Source organism: Ostrinia nubilalis, chromosome 11 (assembly GCF_963855985.1).
Source record: "Ostrinia nubilalis chromosome 11, ilOstNubi1.1, whole genome shotgun sequence".
NCBI lineage: Eukaryota > Metazoa > Arthropoda > Insecta > Lepidoptera > Crambidae > Ostrinia > Ostrinia nubilalis.
This window is the reverse complement of record NC_087098.1, coordinates 6,116,538-6,137,619: the sequence shown is the minus strand read 5'-3', so window position 1 is coordinate 6,137,619 and position 21,082 is coordinate 6,116,538. Positions and strand designations below refer to the sequence as shown.

The 21,082-nt window shown below is 40.5% G+C and overlaps 4 protein-coding genes across 4 annotated transcripts in view; 2 read left to right on the top strand and 2 right to left on the bottom strand.

Annotated features, from left to right (window-relative positions):
* LOC135076152 (venom prothrombin activator notecarin-D2-like) overlaps positions 1 to 21,082 on the top strand; it is a 220,340-nt gene that overhangs the window by 88,551 nt on the left and 110,707 nt on the right. The gene's annotated exons all lie outside the window — the stretch shown is intronic.
* Positions 818 to 1,897, top strand: LOC135076141 (pupal cuticle protein C1B-like). The gene is made up of 2 exons (XM_063970611.1): positions 818 to 902; positions 1,081 to 1,897. Exons 1-2 carry the CDS (start codon positions 891 to 893, stop codon positions 1,765 to 1,767), a joined length of 699 nt encoding a protein of 232 aa, XP_063826681.1. The 5' UTR covers positions 818 to 890; the 3' UTR covers positions 1,768 to 1,897.
* LOC135076142 (pupal cuticle protein C1B-like) lies at positions 3,444 to 4,513 on the bottom strand. The gene is made up of 2 exons (XM_063970612.1): positions 4,432 to 4,513; positions 3,444 to 4,246 (listed from the first exon to the last, which is right to left on the bottom strand). The coding sequence occupies exons 1-2, from the start codon at positions 4,441 to 4,443 to the stop codon at positions 3,560 to 3,562; spliced, it is 699 nt and encodes a 232-aa protein (XP_063826682.1). The 5' UTR covers positions 4,444 to 4,513; the 3' UTR covers positions 3,444 to 3,559.
* LOC135075853 (cuticle protein 16.5-like) lies at positions 7,129 to 8,213 on the bottom strand. The gene is made up of 2 exons (XM_063970313.1): positions 8,146 to 8,213; positions 7,129 to 8,009 (listed from the first exon to the last, which is right to left on the bottom strand). Exons 1-2 carry the CDS (start codon positions 8,155 to 8,157, stop codon positions 7,188 to 7,190), a joined length of 834 nt encoding a protein of 277 aa, XP_063826383.1. The 5' UTR covers positions 8,158 to 8,213; the 3' UTR covers positions 7,129 to 7,187.

Genomic DNA, 21,082 nt, shown 5'->3' with positions numbered 1-21,082 from the left:
CCCCCTCCCCCCGTCATAAGTCCTAAGGCACCCCCTACCCCCCAATAATTTTGGGGTTACCTACCGATTCTTAGATTGAAAAATCTAAAAAAAACATATGATGTACATTACTATAAAAACTACCAACAAAAATTGTTTTGAACGAGATCTAGCAAGTACTTTTTTTTAATAATTCGTAAACCGCTTATTACCGCGTAATATCTTTCATACAAATAAATTAAATAAAAAAAAATTCATAAATCAATGGTACGGAACCCTTTGTGCGTGACTCCGACACGCACTTGGCCGGTTTTTCGACTTTTTATCATGTGTTAACGGATTAACGATTAACGTTAACTTGCGTTAAATCTTGCTAAATGTAACGTTTTAACGTTTAACGAAGTTAATTTTTTTTTATTAACGGTTTAACGATTAACGAAGTTAACTATTTGATTAACGGTGCCCAGCTATGGGCTTTACTTAAAATAGGTTGCCAGCGGGGAAATCCAGGATTGTCCCGGAATTTTGCGTCTAGTCCCGTGTCCAGTAATTAGGCCTTATTGTCCTGGATTCCGAAAATCTACTTAGTAGTTTCGTTTTTACTAGTTTAACCATATTATACTCGTATATTAAGCTATTCATGAAAATCCTATAAGCTGTTAGGTAAATAAAATAGCCTTATTTAAAATACATAATCCCTATTTCTCTTTTTTGCAGCTACGTCTAAATTAGAGGCAAGGATAATTTAATGCTACAACATACATTACAACTAATATCACAGTACAATGACATGATCTTTAAAAGTAGTCAATGAAAGTGAAATGCGGACAACCCGTGCGGCCATCTACACAATATAAATACGCGCCGGTACTTGCCGAAATTATTCAGTTGCCAACCTTAGCAGCCTCAACATGTACGCCAAGGTGTGTTTGGATTTGCTTACTGAAAGCTTCAATTGGATTGACTTTGATGAGTGAAGACAAAAATACGTGGTTCAGTGAACAGTGACGAGCGCAATATGCTATCTTTTAAACCTTAAATGGCTGTGTAGTGAAAAAAATGTTCAATTTGTGTCATAACTGAAGAAATGTTTATTTTCAGCTGATCGTTGCTCTGTGCGCCGTGGGCCTCGCCCGTGCCGGTGGCCTCTACGAGGCTCCCCTGGCCTACAGCAGCCACGCCATCGCCGCGCCCGCCGTGGTGACCAAGACCATCTCCCCCGCCGTGTCCTCCTACTCCTCCTACTCCACCCACACCGCGCATGGCTCCCCCGTGGCTGCCTACGCCGCCGCCCCCGTGGCTGCCTACGCCGCTGCTCCCGTGGCTGCTTACGCCGCCGCTCCCGTGGTCGCCAAGACCTACGCCGCTGCTCCCGTAGCCACCTACGCCGCTGCCCCCATCGTGGCTAAGACCTACGCCGCCCCCGCCGTGGCCACCTACGCCGCTGCCCCCGCCGTCGTGACCAAGACCATCTCCCCCGCTGTGTCCTCCGTCTCCTCCTACTCCTCCACCACCTCCCACGGCTCCCCCGTGGCCTACGCCGCTGCCCCCGTCGTAGCTAAGGCCTACGCCGCCCCCGCGTACGCTGCTTACTCCGCGCCCGCGTACTCCGCTTACTCCGCGCCCGCGTACTCCGCGTACTCCGCCCCCGCTGTGGCTGCGTACTCTGCCCCCGTCACCACCTACGCCGCGGCCGCCCCCGTCCTGAAATCAGCTGTCGCGTACTCCGCTGCCCCCGCTGTCTCCCACATCTCCTACAGCGGACACGGTGCCAACTATGGTTGGTGAACTGAATCTAGTCTACCTGTTCCTTTGGTATAAACCAAAAAAATTGGTGTAGCCAAAACCTGTACATACTTACTTCTTTAAAAAAATTAAAAGATAAATATTTGTAATAAAATATTTTTCAAATACAAAATGTTGACTATGATTTACTCTCCCATTACAAATAGATGGTGTATGTTATTAGTTACACAAAAAAAAAACAGAAACAAGATAGCTTTTTCTCTAAGCATAATTTATTTTTTAATAAATCTAAAAGCAACATAATATCCGCTGATGAATAAATTTACTAACCAGTAGTGTTCTCAATGTAAGTGAAATGTACATATTTTCAGTTTTGAGAAATAAATGTCTGTAACTGTAAAAAAAAGCTGGTTTTTTTCCATTTTTCGAACTGCATGGAATTTGAAGAAAGGTGAAAGACCATACAATTGGCTTACATTTCGCAAGAGAATAACATAGCATCGATGAAATGATAGATAAAACAAACACTTACCGATTTCTGAACTTTTCTTAACTATCTTTTAGCATTTTCTTTATTTTTCTTTAGTTTTATTGTTGAACGACCGCCAAACATGCTCGATGACTGTAGATACCATTTTTATAGAAAATCTGCCAGTGGCAAACCTGCGATGAACTCGAAGAATATAAATCGTTCAGTATCCTAGCTATCAATTAGTTGTCGATCCTCTAGACGCTAACTTTCAAGATTCGAGCACGCTAATTCGATCCCCGTCGACCGCACGACTTTTGCGATGGATAACAGATCAGACATCACAGTTCAAACCTTTTTGGGGCTCCATACCACCCCAGAGGGTAAAAATGGGACCCTATTACTAAAACTCCACTGTCCTTTGACTGCTTGTCCACCTCTCGACTTTCAGGCTGTATCTCTTGAGCCGTGATGCCTAGACAGTCACTTTTCACTGACGATGTATTTGTTGCCGCTATAAACGGAAATGTCTTGGTCGGTTTTTTGTTTCTAATATTTTTCGATTAGGATTTTAAAAATTTACTCAAATACATTGCAGTCAGGAGGTTCTTTACATCACATTGTTCAGGTCTTAAACTTGGTATAGTTACTTGATGCTATCTATTGGATGGATCGCCAGGATGAGAGATCGCTCCAGTTTTAGCGGACAAACACTTTGGAGCCGTCTTCAACTTCGTCTTCCATTATTCATTCCTTTTGAAAGCCTGTTGGATATTTTTTTGGGAATTTCAAAGCTTTAATAAAGTTTTGAGGTAGGCAGAAGGTGATTATCTACTACCCTTCTACTTTTTTATTGTTCAATAAGCCCTTAACTAACTGACAACCACTACTTAGTACTGGTAAGATAAGTAGTAACTCATACTTATTACCGGTTTTTTTCAGTAAAATTATCGGAACATTATTATATTAAAATAATTTCAGTTTCAGTTACGTTCATACCTGTGCATATCCGGTTATCTAACTATTAGTGATTAAATCGTTCTCTCGACCTCGGGGTCGAGAGAATTTAATTTGGAAATTAGTCCAAGACTTCGGAGTCTTGGACTAATTTCCAAGTAAGGCTCACACAATATTATGTAATGTACTTGTCCTTAAAATATATCGACATGGGTAGATAAGATAATGCTGTGGATACGTAAATGAAATAGGGAACTTAATTACCTATTGAGAGTAAATTAGAGTCAACATGTATTTGATAAATATTTTTATTCGATTTTTTTCACTTTTGTAAAAAATGTATGTACAGGTTTTGGCTACACCAATTTTTTTGGTTTATACCAAAGAAACAGGTAGACTAGATTCAGTTTACCAACCATAGTTGGCACCGTGTCCGCTGTAGGAGATGTGGGAGACAGCGGGGGCAGCGGAGTACGCGACAGCTGATTTCAGGACGGGGGCGGCCGCGGCGTAGGTGGTGACGGGGGCAGAGTACGCAGCCACAGCGGGGGCGGAGTACGCGGAGTACGCGGGCGCGGAGTAAGCGGAGTACGCGGGCGCGGAGTAAGCAGCGTACGCGGGGGCGGCGTAGGCCTTAGCTACGACGGGGGCAGCGGCGTAGGCCACGGGGGAGCCGTGGGAGGTGGTGGAGGAGTAGGAGGAGACGGAGGACACAGCGGGGGAGATGGTCTTGGTCACGACGGCGGGGGCAGCGGCGTAGGTGGCCACGGCGGGGGCGGCGTAGGTCTTAGCCACGATGGGGGCAGCGGCGTAGGTGGCTACGGGAGCAGCGGCGTAGGTCTTGGCGACCACGGGAGCGGCGGCGTAAGTGGCCACGGGAGCAGCGGCGTAGGCAGCCACGGGAGCGGCGGCGTAGGCAGCCACAGGGGAGCCATGCGCGGTGTGGGTGGAGTAGGAGGAGTAGGAGGACACGGCGGGGGAGATGGTCTTGGTTACCACGGCGGGCGCGGCGATGGCGTGGCTGCTGTAGGCCAGGGGAGCCTCGTAGAGGCCACCGGCACGGGCGAGGCCCACGGCGCACAGAGCAACGATCAGCTGAAAATAAACATTATCTTCAGTTATGACACAAATTGAACATTTTTTTTCACTACACAGCCCTTAAACAATATATTGAAGGGTTTAAGCTTAGTGCGCTCGTCACTGTTCACTGAACCACGTATTTGTCTTCACTCATCAAAGTCAATCCAACTGAAGCTTTCAGTAAGCAAATCCAAACACACCTTGGCGTACATGTTGAGGCTGCTAAGGTTGGCAACTGAATAATTTCTGCAAGTACCGGCGCGTATTTATATTGTATAGATGCCGCACGGACTGTCCAATTCACTTTCATTGGCTACTTTTCAAGATCAACTTAATGTAGGTACCTAACTGTAATAGTTATAATGATATACTCGTATGTATTTTTGGCTTATCCACGCCTCCGATTGTTATTCAACTGCAGAAAGAGTTTCAGAAAGATTAATTACTGTCAAATTAACGTCTATGAGGTATTTGTAGACTTACTCTTAGGATTTAGGTATTCGTTTTTAAAATAATATATCTTCATCTTGACAAATTCAGGTACCTTTTTAACGAACGATATTAATTTGTAACTGAAATGTGGGATATTTTCGATTTCGATTTATAAATGCCATCATGAGAAGTCAGGGTATCCCTCGATTGGACCCAATTCTATGAATAAGAGATATCAGTTGATTGGAAAAGATTTCCCTGCGTAACCTACTTTCGGGTTCGGGTTCCTTTAGTAAATTTAGCAAAAATTTTTTGCAAAATCTTTCTGTAGGCTATTTAAAAAATTACTTTTAACTTTATAATGATTGAAACTATCACTTATCGCTTTATCGCATTACTAGCTTTTTCCCGCGGCTTCACCCGCGTGAAATTTAGTTTGTCACAGATCGTCAGAAAATAATAGCCTATATGTTATTCTGGGTTATACAGAATAATATTGTAAAGTTTCATCAAAATCCGTTCAGCAGTTTTTGCGTGAAGAGTAACAAACATCCATCCAGACATCCAAACTTTCGCATTTATAATATTCGTAGGAAGTAGGAATTAGGATAAGTAGGTAATTAATATGACACTAAAGATTAAATAATAATTTAACAGATCGTAAACTAACGATCCCGCTCTTAAGTTAGTTAAACGTTCATAAACCAACATGTAAATCATACATTCGTAATATAAACTTAAAGTTAATTAATGTTTCTGGTTCCAATGCTCATATCACAGAAACATTCATCTTAGTGGGATTTGAATCTGCAACCACACCGACGTTCTGGTTCTGCATGCTAACCACCAACCTACGTGACAGTAAAATTCAGTCGAAAATTTTAATAGAACTCGCACATAGACAATTAAGTGGTTACAAATAATTAATTATTGCATTTTCAAACGAATTGCTTCTCGTAATAAAACTTGATACCATTTTTCGAAAGGACAGTCGTCTGTGGCCTTCGTAGCTTCATCACATCTGTCACGACAAGTGATCAAACCGGTGTGGCGGATGTCCGTATGGGAAATCAATAATTACGACGCTACTGCAAAATAATTGGGCAATGTTTTGATACAATCAGAGAACTAACTCTTTAAGATCACCCAGATTTTTGTCCTTAATAAATATTTATGTAGTAACATTTTATTTATTTTCCTATCGTGTTCGTGTAGAAAGTTCATTGTATGACCAAGGATATTTCTTCGAAAGCAAATAATGTTTTATGTCGGATACAATATCCTAAATGGAAATCGAACCCAGTCCTTAGTCGATAGATAATAAGTAGATCAATAATTACAGGTTCAATAGCATTTCTTAGCACCTATGATTTCCTCAATACAGTAACATTTAAACCCCCTGATAGGTATCCCTTAATTGTATTAAGTAGCTTCCATTTTGAAACCAAGGCACGTTAGCAGAAGAGAAGAATAATATTGTCTCACCCCACAAGAGCAAAACTCAGAAATATTTGCGTTCGTCTTTTTATGCGTTTGGTATTTCTTTTATTAGTCATTTTCGTGTTATGTGCAAATTGTGCAATAAAGAGTAAGGTACATATTTATCTACCTTTTTATCTATCCTACTACACCCGTTTTCTGAAGTGTTTTTTATACTGTTAGAACCTGTTAGGACCTTAGAACCTTAGAAGGTTCCGCAAAGGACCTTATCATTTCCTCTGTGTGACGATGAGCAAGACCGTGGAATACATGCGTGAAGCAAAAGACTGTATATCAGCTGCGAAAACCGACCGTCTAAACTGAAAAGTTCTGGTGAAAATTAGTTTATTGGTGAACCAAATAAATACAAAGATAGACTTCAGGTACCATTACCATTCAGGTAGACCATTCAGGTACGAAATGCGTGTAGAGTCCCCCTGCACTTTAGGGAGATTCTGAAAATGGCGGTCTACTGATGCTACATAAATAAATATTTCAATTTAACTCAAATAAAGAGAGCTCGTTTTTTAACACATTGAATGAAAACAAGCTCTCTTTTGTTTTCTTCAATGCTTACTATATCAATCTTGAAACAAATATAACAATTTAGACATCAAAATCTATGTCACTGCTTGTGTTCTACAGTTAGTGCTCTATTATAGGTATATCTATAAATTCTATAGGTAGCTTAGTTTATTGAAAAGTTTAATGATAGTCTATTAGTGTAACTACCCTACGTAATACTCGTATACCCTATGTCAATTTCAAAATAAGGGGCTGAAGCCACGTATTCTGAGCCATTCATTCGTGGCTATTTTTTATTAAAATAAATAATTAATTTGTTTAGCGATTAGATTTTATACATTAAGTAACGCTTTTTAAATTGTTTTGTATTTCTTGTTGTTAAGACTGTAGCCTAATTTTAGAATAGCGTAAAAGGCATAGGTTGTAATTGGGTAGCTAGAATATTCAATGAAAAAAATTGATAGGGTATGGCAAGTCGTTTAATTATCTATTTACAGGTACCTAGTGGTTTTGATTCAGTTTACCAACCGTAGTTGGCACCGTGTCCGCTGTAGGAGATGTGAGAGACAGCGGGGGCAGCGGAGTACGCGACAGCTGATTTCAGGACGGGGGCGGCAGCGGCGTAGGTGGCCACGGGGGCAGCGGCGTAGGCGGCGACGGGGGCGGCGATGGTCTTGGCGTAGACAGGGGCGGAGTACGCGGCCACAGCGGGGGCGGAGTACGAAGCCACAGCGGGGGCGGAGTACGCGGCGTACGCGGGAGCGGCGTAGGCCTTAGCCACGACGGGGGCAGCGGCGTAGGTGGCGACGGGAGAGCCGTGGGAGGTGGTGGAAGAGTAAGAGGACACGGAAGACACAGCGGGAGAGATGGTCTTGGTCACGACGGCGGGGGCGGCGGCGTAGGTGGCCACAGCGGGAGCGGCGTAGGCCTTAGCCACAACGGGGGCAGCGGCGTAGGTGGCTACGGGAGCAGCGGCGTAGGTCGCGACGGGAGAGCCGTGAGCGGTGTGGGTGGAGTAGGAAGAATAGGAAGACACGGCGGGAGAGATGGTCTTGGTCACCACAGCGGGGGCAGCGGCGTAAGTGGCCACAGCGGGGGCGGCGTAGGTCTTAGCCACAACGGGGGCAGCGGCGTACGCGGCTACGGGAGCAGCGGCGTAGGTGGCGACGGGGGATCCATGGGCGGTGTGGGTGGAGTAGGAAGAGTAGGAGGACACGGCAGGGGAAATGGTCTTGGTCACCACGGCGGGGGCGGCGATGGCGTGGCTGCTGTAGGCCAGGGGAGCGGCTTCGTACAGACCACCAGCACGGGCGAGGCCCACGGCGCACAGAGCAACGATCAGCTGAAATAAAAGTCAATTGTTAGTCAAATGAGCTGGAGATCCAGATTTGCAGGACACTTAATTATTTCATATTTTATAAAATGTAGCTCCAAATAGAAAAGCTTGAATATCCCTAACTTATAGTTATCTCACACACCTTGGCGTACATGTTGATGGTGCTAAAGTTGGCAACTGAATAATTTCGGCAAGTACTGCTCCGTTTTTATATTGCATAGGTGCGTTCAGTGTTCACTTTCATTGCCAAGGCAAGCAGCCTGCGGAGCTTAGCCTACGCCCGTGACTCAGAGATAGCCTTTCGATTTCGTTTGTTCCGTTTGCTTACGTAGGTACTAATAGGGCAAGCGAGCCTTGAGAATAATTATCAACTAACTGGGACCGGTCGCCGTACTGGTTGCCCATCAATAACATCAAAGATTTCATTGACTTTATCTCCGATTGCTTGTGTGATTAATATTTGCATTTTGCTGTTAGCATTGGCTTATGTCGTTATAAGAAGGTAAGTATAGATTTATTAAATGTTAGCTACTTAGGTAGGTACGCTTTGATAATGACTGTTCACATAACTAACTATTAGTATCATTGAAGTTAAAAGATTTCACAAAGTAATATAAAAGCTTCACACGTCAGTCTTCAGTCATCTCCCTAAAGTTTGACTACATTGTATTCACTTCATACTTGTAATTTTTTTCACACTTAGGTATGCAAAATAGGATAATAGCTTAATAGCATTCAATTGTAAAACTGTAAGGTCGCTATGGTAAGAAGTTTTACCACATTATTTATTAATTGGCGGACTTAACTCTAGGTAGCATTCTCTACCAGTTACCCACAGGTCAAGCAGAGAAAAAAGCTTATACCCACAAGCTTTACTTTTTACTTTACCAATCTTCCTTCCTTATCTACTCATTTAGGCATAGTGCACAGCAGGAATCTGTCAATTACCTACGCACTATGACTGTGGTTACACTAGCGCACCACCGAGCTATAGCACGCTGTGCAACTTTGAGCTTCTGTATAAGGCCTATAATAGTGAGAGGCCACGTTTCCGAACCATAAGTCATCAGTGGTAACACACATTGGTTGTAGACGTAAATGAACTAAGTAAAGTCGCTGACATAGCCCAACGGATTAGCAAGCTGTAGTGGCAATAGTCAGGGCACATACTAGTACCTACCTACGCAGAACTGACGGCGGATCTCCCACTTGACCAACGCTGCCCCATCGGGAAGCAAGGTTCTGCAGTAGAGACTGCGTACCGGAAAACGCAGCATGGAACGTCTATCTACAAGGTGGACCGACGACATCATAAAGGTAGCAGGAGGGCGCTGGACGCAGATCGCTACCAATGGATCAACATGGAAATCATTGAGGGAGGCCTATGTTCAACAGTGGACGTCCTATGTATGAAATGATGATGATGAAATATCTGTGTTCAATTTAATTCTGTGGTAAACATTAATAAACGTCAAAAAGATGCTTTTGTTGAGTGTCATTTATAAGATAATGTTACATAGTCTATGGAGAATATTATCATTGGCAATATTTATTTTCCTTTTTTGACATAACGTTTTGACAGATGACATTACCTTTTTCCGCGCGTTGATGGTGTGAAACTTGTTGTGAACTTGTTAATGTTTGTTATCGACTGTGTTTGTTATTGCCGATTAAATTTGGAGAATAAGTATTCTTTTGTTTGGAATGATAACGGTTACCTACTTGCCCGAACGTGAGAATACCTGCTGTCAAGTGATTACTTGCTCAGTGCCTGCTGTGTAACGTGAGTTGTGAGGGATCGGAGGATCAGGAAGCCGGTTTGCTTTCAATCAGAAGTTGGACGATCTACCCCACCGGCCACAATCATGCTTGCTGTACATCCAGAACATCTGATGCACGAGTAAAGGTGAATGAACAGAAGTATGGTAGCGGTGAGACATTGCTACTGAGGTCAGTGGAACTTTCATAAAATATTTGCTGGTGATGTTTTTTTTTGTTGGTGTGCAAAATGTGACGAAGTACAACTAAATGGTGTTACTTTTAACGTGATAATCACCCCCTGGAGGCGACAAACGTGAATAGTGTCAAGCTACAGTACTATGAACATTAAAAAGTTATTTATTTGATTAATTTCTAGTTTAAAAATATAACTAACACAACACTATATAGTAATTGATTAGATTTAAGTACCTATTCTTATTGTGGAGACTATTGGTTTTTCTTTTTTTGGGTTTAGCACAAAAATTAAGTTCAAAAAGCATTTATAATATTTGATTTGATTAACTGTGTCTAAATATTGGTATAAATGGGATTTTAGTTTCTTGTAACCTTATGTGTTTACTTTTCAATGATGCTCAACTAGTGTGCTTGGTTATACAGTTATAATTTGATTGTTGTTTAATTATTTGTTGCCATGGGACCACATAAACATTGTCGGTGTACATCTACATCAGAATCTTCTCGCTCACCTTCACCAAAAAGGGTCAGTAAATCTAGACGTAAATCAAAATCTAGGCATCATACAGAAAAGACCAAACAACGCCACCATAGATCTGAAAGCCGAAAATCTCAAAGTTGTAAAAATAAAAGATATAGAACCTCTGCGAGTCAACCTCCAAGTCGGTGTTCAGAAACACCGCCACTACCTAACGAACATTTTACAAAGCCAATGTCAATGAATCCTAGTAATGTACTATCTGAGCTACCCCATGATGGTAAACAACATGAACAAAACTATGACAAAACATTTTCTCAATTGATGAATAATGTGTGGACTCATGGCTTCACGGCTAATTTGAATGTGGTGCCTGAGTTTGACCCCAGTGATAGTAGTCAGAATGTAGAGACTTGGTTACATAAAGTTAATGAATGTGCCAAGATCTATGGGTGGAATGAGAACCAGACCTGCCACTATGCATTACCAAAACTTGCCGGACTTGCAAAGCGTTGGTATCAAGGATTACCATCATTACTGTTTACATGGGATGAATGGATGATAAAAATTAGGTCAGCTTTCCCATCTAATGAAAATTATGGAGATTTACTTTCGAAAATGTTGCAGCTACGCTGTAAGATAGGTCAACCCCTTGATGTTTATTATTATGAAAAGATGACTCTGATCAATAAATGTGAAATATCGGGACGAAAGGCGGTAGGCTGTCTTGTCCATGGAATTGATGACAAGTTCGTACGCATGAGTGTTAATGCATGCCGTTTTGAAGAACCTGACCAACTTCTTTCTTACCTTAGTACGTTGGCTCAAACCGACGGAATGGCCAGGAGAAGATTATTTTCAAATAGAGAACCTGTATTAAATGCACCCCGCCCTTCACAACCAGAATTGAACAAACCTACTATTATATGTTATGGATGTGGTGCACCAGGACATATTAAATCAAAGTGTAATAAAATTACTAAGAGATGCAATATATGTAAAAAGGAAGGTCATTTAGCTAGGGACTGTAGAAGTCGATTCTTGGCACTTCCGACGACAACAGAAAAGGATGAGCGTGTTTCACCCCAAGATAGCCAGACACAGCAACCTGCTTATTCTGTGAACAAAATTACAACTATTCAATCAGATAAAAAGGACAGTGAGAAGTACTTTAAAAACATTAAAATTAACGGCGTTGAAAAAGTTGCTTTTATTGACCTTGGAAGTAGTTGTACTATAATGCGGGAAACTGATGCAAGGCAAATTTTTGACACTTGGAATGAAACAGAGAACTTACCGCATCTGCGAGGCTTCGGAAACTCGTTTGTAAAACCATTAGGCGTTTCTAGAGGAATTATAACATTGGACGGTATAGATGCTGAAGTAGATATTGTTATTGTGCCAGATCACTTTATGCACAATTCCATTATAGTTGGACAAACTTTTACCGAATTACCCAATATAGTTGTCCATAAGACATGTGATAATCTGGTATTTTATGAAGCGCCATCTCTCTCTTCAGAAGACAATTTAAAAAGTAATATTAAAACTTCTGAAGATGTCGTACTATGTAGTGAGGTGACGACTCCATTAGAGGTCGTTGTAGACAATAAATATACTGGTTCACTATACGTACCTGGGAATTATTGTATTAAACCTAACTATCAATATATAGTATTGCCGGGTCTTTATACTTTTACTAATGGATCGGGGTTTGTTATGGTTACCAATATTTCTAAAGAAAATATAAACTTTAAACAAAACAATATTGTAGCTAGAGGGTTTGGATTTACGGAAGTTGACGAACCATACATTGGTAAGGTGGAGACCAGTACGGACAATTTGCACTTGCCTCTGCCTGTAGAGAAATTACACGTTGGAACGGAACTGAATCAAGAACAATTATTGAAATTCCAGGAGTTGTTGCTCAAATATAGGGATTGTTTCGCATTGACTTTGTCGGAATTAGGAAAAACTGATATTGCCGAAATGAAAATTAAGTTGATTGATGATATCCCGGTCGTGTATAATCCTTACCGCATGTCATTTAAAGAAAGAGAACAACTTTCAAAAATAATAGATGACTTACTAAGAAACGGAATCATTAGGCCAAGTTCATCGTCTTACGCTAGTCCCGTCATCCTAGTCAACAAGAAAAATGGCGAGAAAAGGTTATGCGTGGACTACCGCGCGCTTAACCGAAAAACTTTGAAAGACAAATACCCCTTGCCTCGTATAGAGGACAAATTAGATTGTTTGGGAGGCAACAGATATTTTTCGAGTCTAGACTTGGCATCTGGGTATTACCAGGTGCCAGTAGCCGAAGAGAGCAAGCACCTGACGGCATTCGTTACACCAGACGGCCTTTACGAATATAACCGTATGCCGTTTGGTCTCGCTAATGCGCCTAGTGTTTTTCAAAGAGTGGTTAACGCGATGATTCAAAATAACAGACATGTCCTAGCCTACATGGATGATCTGCTGGTGCCATCAAAAACGATAAATGAAGGCTTAGAAAGATTGGAAGAAGTTTTTGTCATGTTGCGCGATGCCAAATTAACCTTGAACTTAGAGAAATGTTCATTTTTTCAGAAAGAAGTGGACTATTTGGGATACCAGATATCAGAGCATGGCATCAGACCTGGCGCTCATAAAATTAATGCAGTCGTTAAATTTCCGATTCCTAAGAACGTTCACGAGGTCAGACAATTCGTTGGCCTGGCAAGCTATTTCAGGCGTTTTGTGAAAGACTTCTCAATTATAGCTAGACCTCTGACGATTTTAACAAAGAAAAACGAACCGTGGAGATTTGAGGATGAACAATTACACGCGTTTAATACTCTAAAAGAGAAACTTACCAGTCGACCGGTATTGACGTTGTATGATCCGCATGCAGAGCTCGAGGTACACACCGATGCGAGTAAGATGGGAATTGGCGCGATACTCTTGCAGAATGATGGCAAAGGTCTTCGGCCTATTTCGTACTATAGTCGACAGACTACATTATATGAGCAGAAATTCCACTCGTATGAGTTAGAGACTCTTGCTGTGGTGACGGCACTTAATCGTTTCCGAGTATATCTTCTCGGAAGTCCCTTTAAGCTAGTTACTGACTGCAATGCTGTCCGTAGCACGATGACGAAGAAAGACCTTATACCGCGCGTAGCTAGGTGGTTTATAGCAATGCAAGAATATGATTTTAATATTGAATATCGGGCTGGTACGAAGATGGCCCATGTAGATGCCCTCAGTCGTATGCCGGCTGGTCCCGAAGCCCCGCTAACCTTTGATGATGTGTGTGTAATGAACATTGGAGTTGAAACAGACTGGTTAAAGACTGTTCAGCAGTGTGATTCGGAACTGCAACGAATTACGGAAATATTAAATGACCCCAAAATGAAAGAAGCTGTTGAGATTCAAAATAATTATACTGTGAAAAACAATATACTGTACAGAGTAGTGAAAAAGGAGAATGCGACTCAATTGCTGTGGGTAGTACCAAAATCCGTCAGATGGCAAGTGGTAAAGATGAACCACGATGACATTGGCCACTTTGGTTTCGAGAAGACGTACGAACGTGTTCGAAGGGTATATTGGTTTAGCAAAATGCGGCGTTTTATAAAAAAGTATTGTAGAGCTTGTCTCCATTGCTCGCACAATAAAGTTCCATCAGGGCCTAAAGAAGGGATGTTACACCCAATACCTAAACCTAATAAACCCTTTGATACGCTTCATGCTGATCATTGCGGCCCATTTCCTCAGAGCAAAAGAGGCAACTGCTATATTTTAGCTATTATAGACTCGTTTTCGAAGTTTATTTTCATTAAACCGGTTAAAAATTGTAAGACAAAAACAACTATCACCGTGTTTGAAGAGTATTTCGCTTTGTTTGGAGTACCGAGACGTTTAATCACGGATAGAGGGACAAGCTTCACAAGCCATTCGTTTGAAACTTTCATCAAAGAAAACGGAGTTACACACATACTTAACGCTGTAGCCACACCTCGTGCAAATGGTCAGATAGAAAGGTACAACAGGACGATAGTGGATGCTGTTACCGCTAGCAATCACGAACTCCCAGATAAGGAATGGGATACTGTTATACCAAAAGTTCAGTGGGGGTTGAATAACACCCTAAATAAAGGTACTGGAAAAACTGCTTCGGAAATTTTGTTTGGTGTTAACCTTACCGGAAAATGTGATGGAATAATGAATGCAACAGTATCTGAATCCCAGGAACCTGTAGACAGAGAATTGATTAGAAATGAAGCTAGTAGGACAATAGAAAAAGGCCAGCACATAAACAAAGAGCGCTTCGATAAGCATAGAAAAGAAGCGCGGAAATATAAGGTAGGGGATTTAGTCAGAGTAGAACGGGAGTTACCAGGACAACCTGGTCAAAGTAAAAAGCTTTTGGTGAAATGTAGTGGACCCTATAGAGTATCTAAGGTATTAGAAAATGATCGTTATGAAGTCATAGATACCCCCATATCAAGGAAGGACGGAAAGGCTGCTTATAAAAATGTATTTTCTGTGGATAAAATACATCCTTGGTTAGTTTATGCAAGTGATCCCCTGGCAACAGATTCTGAAAATGATAGTGACAATTTGGAAAGGAATGAAAGTGAAAATAAATAGTAATAACAAAATTGTAAGTCGTTAGAATAATTATTTTGTGAGAATATTATCGTTAAGTTACTCCTGGTAAATATACCTACAAATTGTTTTGAGATAATGTAACTTTAGCTGATACATTAAAAAGAAAAAAAATATAATTCTTGTGATATTATGTGTATATTCTAGAAGAATATCAAGTCGCTGACTAGTCCTCTTTGTATTTAATGTTTTAACGTGAATTCCTCTGATTAATTAAATATCCTACTAATTACTAAGTACTCTATCTTTGTAATAGAGGTTATAAAGAATGATGGTAATAGTTGTTATAATTATCGTCTGGAAAATTTTATAAAAGTTGATGATATTTATTGATTGCTGCCAGTTCAAGTAAATGTGTGAGACTGCTTTTGGTGGACCAATTTATAGTTTGTTTTGTTGTTGTTGTGGTTGGAGGCAGTTGGCGGGACGCCTTGTATGGCCGCGGAGGTCCCGTAGTCTTGTGACAGACAAGGGATAATGAACTTGCATTTGGTGGGACGCCCTGTGTGGCCGCGGAGATCCCTCAGTCCTGTGTGACAGGAGATAATGAACCTATGCTTGGCGGGATGCCCTATGTGGCTGTGGAGATCCCGTAGTCCTGTGAGACGGAGATAATGAATAGGTATTTGGAGGGATGCCCTGTGTGGCAGAGGAGGTCCCGTAGTCCTGTGTGACAGAGGATAACGAATATTATAAGGATGCCTTATAAGGCCGCGGAGGTTCCTATGTTCTGTGTCACTAAGGTCATGTGAATGTTAATACAAGGTCTCAAGGTCCTGTGTGACTATTAAGTTCAATAAATAAGAGGTTATAATACTCATATTAATTTATAGCCGATAAGAGCTAGTCTATTGAATTGGTGGAATTCAAAGATTATTAATATATTTAATTGATTGTTTTGTATTATGTACAAATAATTGCCTGGTAAGATGCGCGAGGACGCGGCATGTGTCAGAATAGGCCGAATATAAGATAATGTTACATAGTCTATGGAGAATATTATCATTGGCAATATTTATTTTCCTTTTTTGACATAACGTTTTGACAGATGACATTACCTTTTTCCGCGCGTTGATGGTGTGAAACTTGTTGTGAACTTGTTAATGTTTGTTATCGACTGTGTTTGTTATTGCCGATTAAATTTGGAGAATAAGTATTCTTTTGTTTGGAATGATAACGGTTACCTACTTGCCCGAACGTGAGAATACCTGCTGTCAAGTGATTACTTGCTCAGTGCCTGCTGTGTAACGTGAGTTGTGAGGGATCGGAGGATCAGGAAGCCGGTTTGCTTTCACATTATTAGGTCCCTCAAAATACCTACCATTCGTTCGCTTAAAAATCTATACTTAGCCGTATACCTTCTTACATTTACAATGTTTTTGCGGAACAAAATCACCGTAAATAATTGCCGATTGATATACAATAAACCGGATTGAATCACAAGTGATAGGTTCATACAAGTGGCATTAATTCTGAAGGCCTTTTAACAGCCTACTGCACAACTTGAGTCAATAACAGTAGGGCTAATGTAGCTCTTATTAACTCAATATACAAATATATTGGCAGAAAAAAAACAATGCCAGCTAACTTATTGTGGTCACCAAGTATGTTGTTGTTGGCGACGCTTCAGCACATCAGACATGTAAGTGCCAGTAAAAATCCTACCTGTATTAATTCTCAGCCTGCCTGTTTAAAACAATGCATGTGTCTAGTGATAGTCAAAAGACATTATCCTAGATAGGTACGTGCTTTATTTTTGTAATCTTCTTTTCTATGCCTTGCCTTAGTTAGGTAATCAATCTTTTGCTATTATGGGTAGAGCTACCGTTTCTATTTCTTACGTTGTTCCTACCGAAACCCGAACAAATAAAACTTAAATAATGTCACGTAAATGGTATAACTTACTGCTCCTTTCAATAAATAAGTTCCTTCTTAGTCATACCTATTTATTTTTTTCGCGCTTCCAAAGGTTAATGTAGATTAACACTGCAGTACACGCGCCCATTTTTTTACACGTATACACGCGCGGCCTACTCTGGCAAGCCAATTTAAAATCACTGTAAATCAGTTTATAAGCAATTTATGAATAGAATTACTATGTAAATGATAAATGTGTTTATTATAGTTATTTTATAATCAAAGTTTCTTTATATAACTACTAGCGGCCGCCCGCGACTTCGTACGCGTGGACCTCGTTTTACTCCATTAGGGGTGGAGTTTCGTAAAATCCGCTCTTAGCATCTATAGCGCATACATTTAAAATTTCAACTCTCTTACTTTAAACACATAGGACTTTCATAATATAAACTTCCAACCCTCCTTTTATCTCCTTAGCCCCCGTAGTTGATTTCTAATGATACATTTTCAGTATATGTACCACCACCACCACCACCACCATTTCAGCCATAGGATGTCCACTGCTGAACATAGGCCTCCCCCAATGCTTTCCATGTTGATCGATTGGAAGCGGCCTGCGTCCAGCGCTTCCCTGCTACCTTTACGATGTCGTCGGTCCACCTTGTAGGTGGAAGTCCCACGCTACGTTTTCCGGTACGTGGCCTCCATTCCAGAACCATTCTGCCCCATCGGCCATCAGTTCTGCGTACTATGTGCCCTGCCCATTGCCACTTCAGCTTGCTAATCCGTCGGGCTATGTCAGCGACTTTGGTTCGTTTACGGATCTCCTCATTTCTGATTCGATCTCGCAAAGAAACACCAAGCATAGCCCTCTCCATAGCACGCTGTGCAGCTGAGCTTCTGTATAAGGCCTATAGTGAGAGGCCACGTTTCCGAGCCATAAAGTTATCACTGGTAACACACATTGGTTATACACTCTAGTCTTCAGGCATTGAGGTATTTTGGACGAAAAGATGTTGCGTAGTTTCCCGAACGCTGCCCAGCCGAGTTGGATTCGACGATTGACCTCCTTCTCGAAATTGGACCTACCTAGCTGGATCGTTTGTCCGAGGTAGACATACCTACTTGTCGACAATCTCGAGAATTGAGCTCCCAACTGAAAGGGGGCGTCCATAAATTACGTGAGACTTTTAGGGGGGGGAGGGGGTCAGCGAAAACCTCACTAAATCTCACGTAGGGGAGAGGGGGGGTCTCGGAAAATATCACGTAATTTTTCCCTCAAGAAATAGAGTAAAATTTCCAGAAAACTGGATTATTGAAGTAAAAAAAAAGATTTTTTTTATGATGATAATGACAATTTATTTTAAACCGTCTAATCAAATTAAACTAAAAATGCCTCCATCTGCATTTGTGAACACTAAAGATGCAGAATAAATGTCGAAATTAAGAAAATTCGAAATTAAAAAAAAAACGTCATCGGCATCGCTATTGCGTAAAAATTGGCCAAGTGCGTGGTTCCGTAGTTGTCTGTCTGTCGTTACCACAATATATTTCAGAAGCAAGCAATTAGGTACTTCATCTAAAGTCACTTTTCATATTTTCTTCTAAGGAATTTTTACTGGTTAAGAAATTATATAATACATGAGTCAAATGACTATTACTCTTAAACTAAGTAATGACGTATCTTAACCGTTATAGTTTTTCTTGAAAAACTTCATCCCCACTTTACATGCAGGGGAGCTACCCTAGAAAAACTTTTTTTTTTTCAAAATTTTATTTTACCGTTTTGTCGGCGTGATTAATATACATACAAAATTACAGCTCCCCAGTGCCAATAGTTTCCAAGCGAAACCTCGGACAGACAGACAGACATATCGAAACTATAAGGGTTCCTTGTCAAGACTACGGAACCCTAAAAAATGATATTACATACGTATGAAAATATTATGTATTCGTAGTTAAAGTAACCAATAGTCAAATTTGACAGATGTCAAATGACAAGTGGTTAAATAACAGAAAAAAAATGTTTTTATAACAATGTTTAACTTGACTTTTAGTACATTTTTTAACTACACGGTTTTTGAAACAGGGACGTGCGCGATAAAGTTTTTCTGTGACGGACAAGATTTCACGCGGGCGAAGCCGCTGTATTAGTTTACATTTTATTAATATTTAATCATTAGTAGCAATATTTAACAATTAGGTATTTTATGAATCAAAAAACTGGTCCTAGGTTGAAGCAATTGCTTGTCTTACTAAGCGACGGGAAGCTACGGAACCCTGCACTGCGCGTAGCACGACACTGGGTTACTGATTTTTTCATATAAATCTAATAGACATGGCAAAATAGGCATTTTATTAAATATCACGTGAGATTAGGGGGGTGGGGGAGGGGGTCAGGCAAAATCTCACCAAACCTCACCAAGGGGGGCGGGGGGGTTGAAAAATGGCCAAAATTGTCTCACGTAATTTATGGACGCCCCCAAACTGGGTAGGGCGCAACATGGACATTCGGCATAAGCTTCGTTTTGTCCATGTTCATCCTCAGGCCTACCTGTTGGGAAAATCGATTAAGGTCTTCGAGCATTGTGCCAAGATCTTCCAACGATTCTGCTATGACCACAATATCGTCGGCAAACCGATGTGTACACAGTACCACAGTGTACCGAACAGTATATGTACACCTCCACAATATCTAGAGATCATAGTGAGCATACACTTTAACTTTCAAGTCTCTTACTTTAAAAACCGAGGACTGCAATACAAACTTCTAACCCCCTTTTTAACTCCCATAAGGGTTGAATTTTGCAAAATTTCGTCTTAGTGACTACCTACGTTCTAAAAGGAGGTAGGTGTAAGTATTCCACTTTGATCACCTGGCTTTGATTAGCCAGGTGATCAAAGTGGACTTACAGCGACAATTTAGTGTCCTTTGAATTTATTCTGTGCCTTTGATCACCCACGGATACGATGACCTGGGTGAGCCAAATGGACTCTAGTTAAATTATTATTTTAGTGTCCTTTGATCATCTACAAACAAATCACACCTCCTCTGAATAGTCAAATGTCCAATTGTTGTACTACATATTTTGTTTTGTAACAAATTTTGATATTTTCTAAAAACCGCAATAAACAAATTGGACATGTATGTGACAATTCAGAGGTATGATTTATTTATGGTGATCAAAGAACACTAAAAATATAATTTAACTGGAGTCCACTTTGATCATCTTGGTGATCAAAGCCAGGTGGAATAGACCATTACCTAACCCCTGAGAACTCTTTTGAGACTTGTAGTTTCTGAGACTTCGTGATGAGTGAGTGAGTCACTTAGTCATTCAATGACCTTTCTTTCTACTAAAATTATACGTACCTATAGTAATTATCATTAAAATCAAATTAGTAAGTACCTACCAACCTAAGTAATTAAAATAAAGACCCTACCAAAAAATTAACAAATTACATAGAGAAAATAAAAACGAAGTAGGTAATTCTTATCCTATTTAACTACAATTATTGTCCACGCGCCCATCCCATTTGTCCGCCGCTGAACCGTACCCTAATATTCATCTCGGTAGATGGCGGCACATAGTAAGAATTTGCAAGGAAGTTTGTAAAAAGTCACTAATTAACACTTTGATTTGCTCGTTTAAACACAGTGAATGATTCAAATAGGTACATACAGTGAATGGTTCAGTTACATAAAATATCTTTATTTATTAAATTTTCAATATTATTTACGAACAGCGCCATTCATAGTACATGTAATATTTAGTTACTAATTTACTAATGATGTCGATAGATGGCGTTTGACAGCTTTGCCTTCATGAATATTTACGTACCTCAAAATTTTTTGTCAGGTGCAAGAAGATTTTAACCAATGACGATAGATGGCGCTTTTCCACGTCTTATGAAAATCCCAAATATTTTACGGGACCCTATTTTTTTCCAAAATAAAATTTAGCCTATGTTACTCGTGAGTTATTTAGCTTTCAAATGGTGAAAGAATTTTTAAAATCGGTCCAGTAGTTTTTGAGCCTATCCATTACAACTAAACAAACAAACAAACAAACAAACAAAGTTTTCCTCTTTATAATATTAGTGTAGATTTGAGATCAAACATTATAAACAG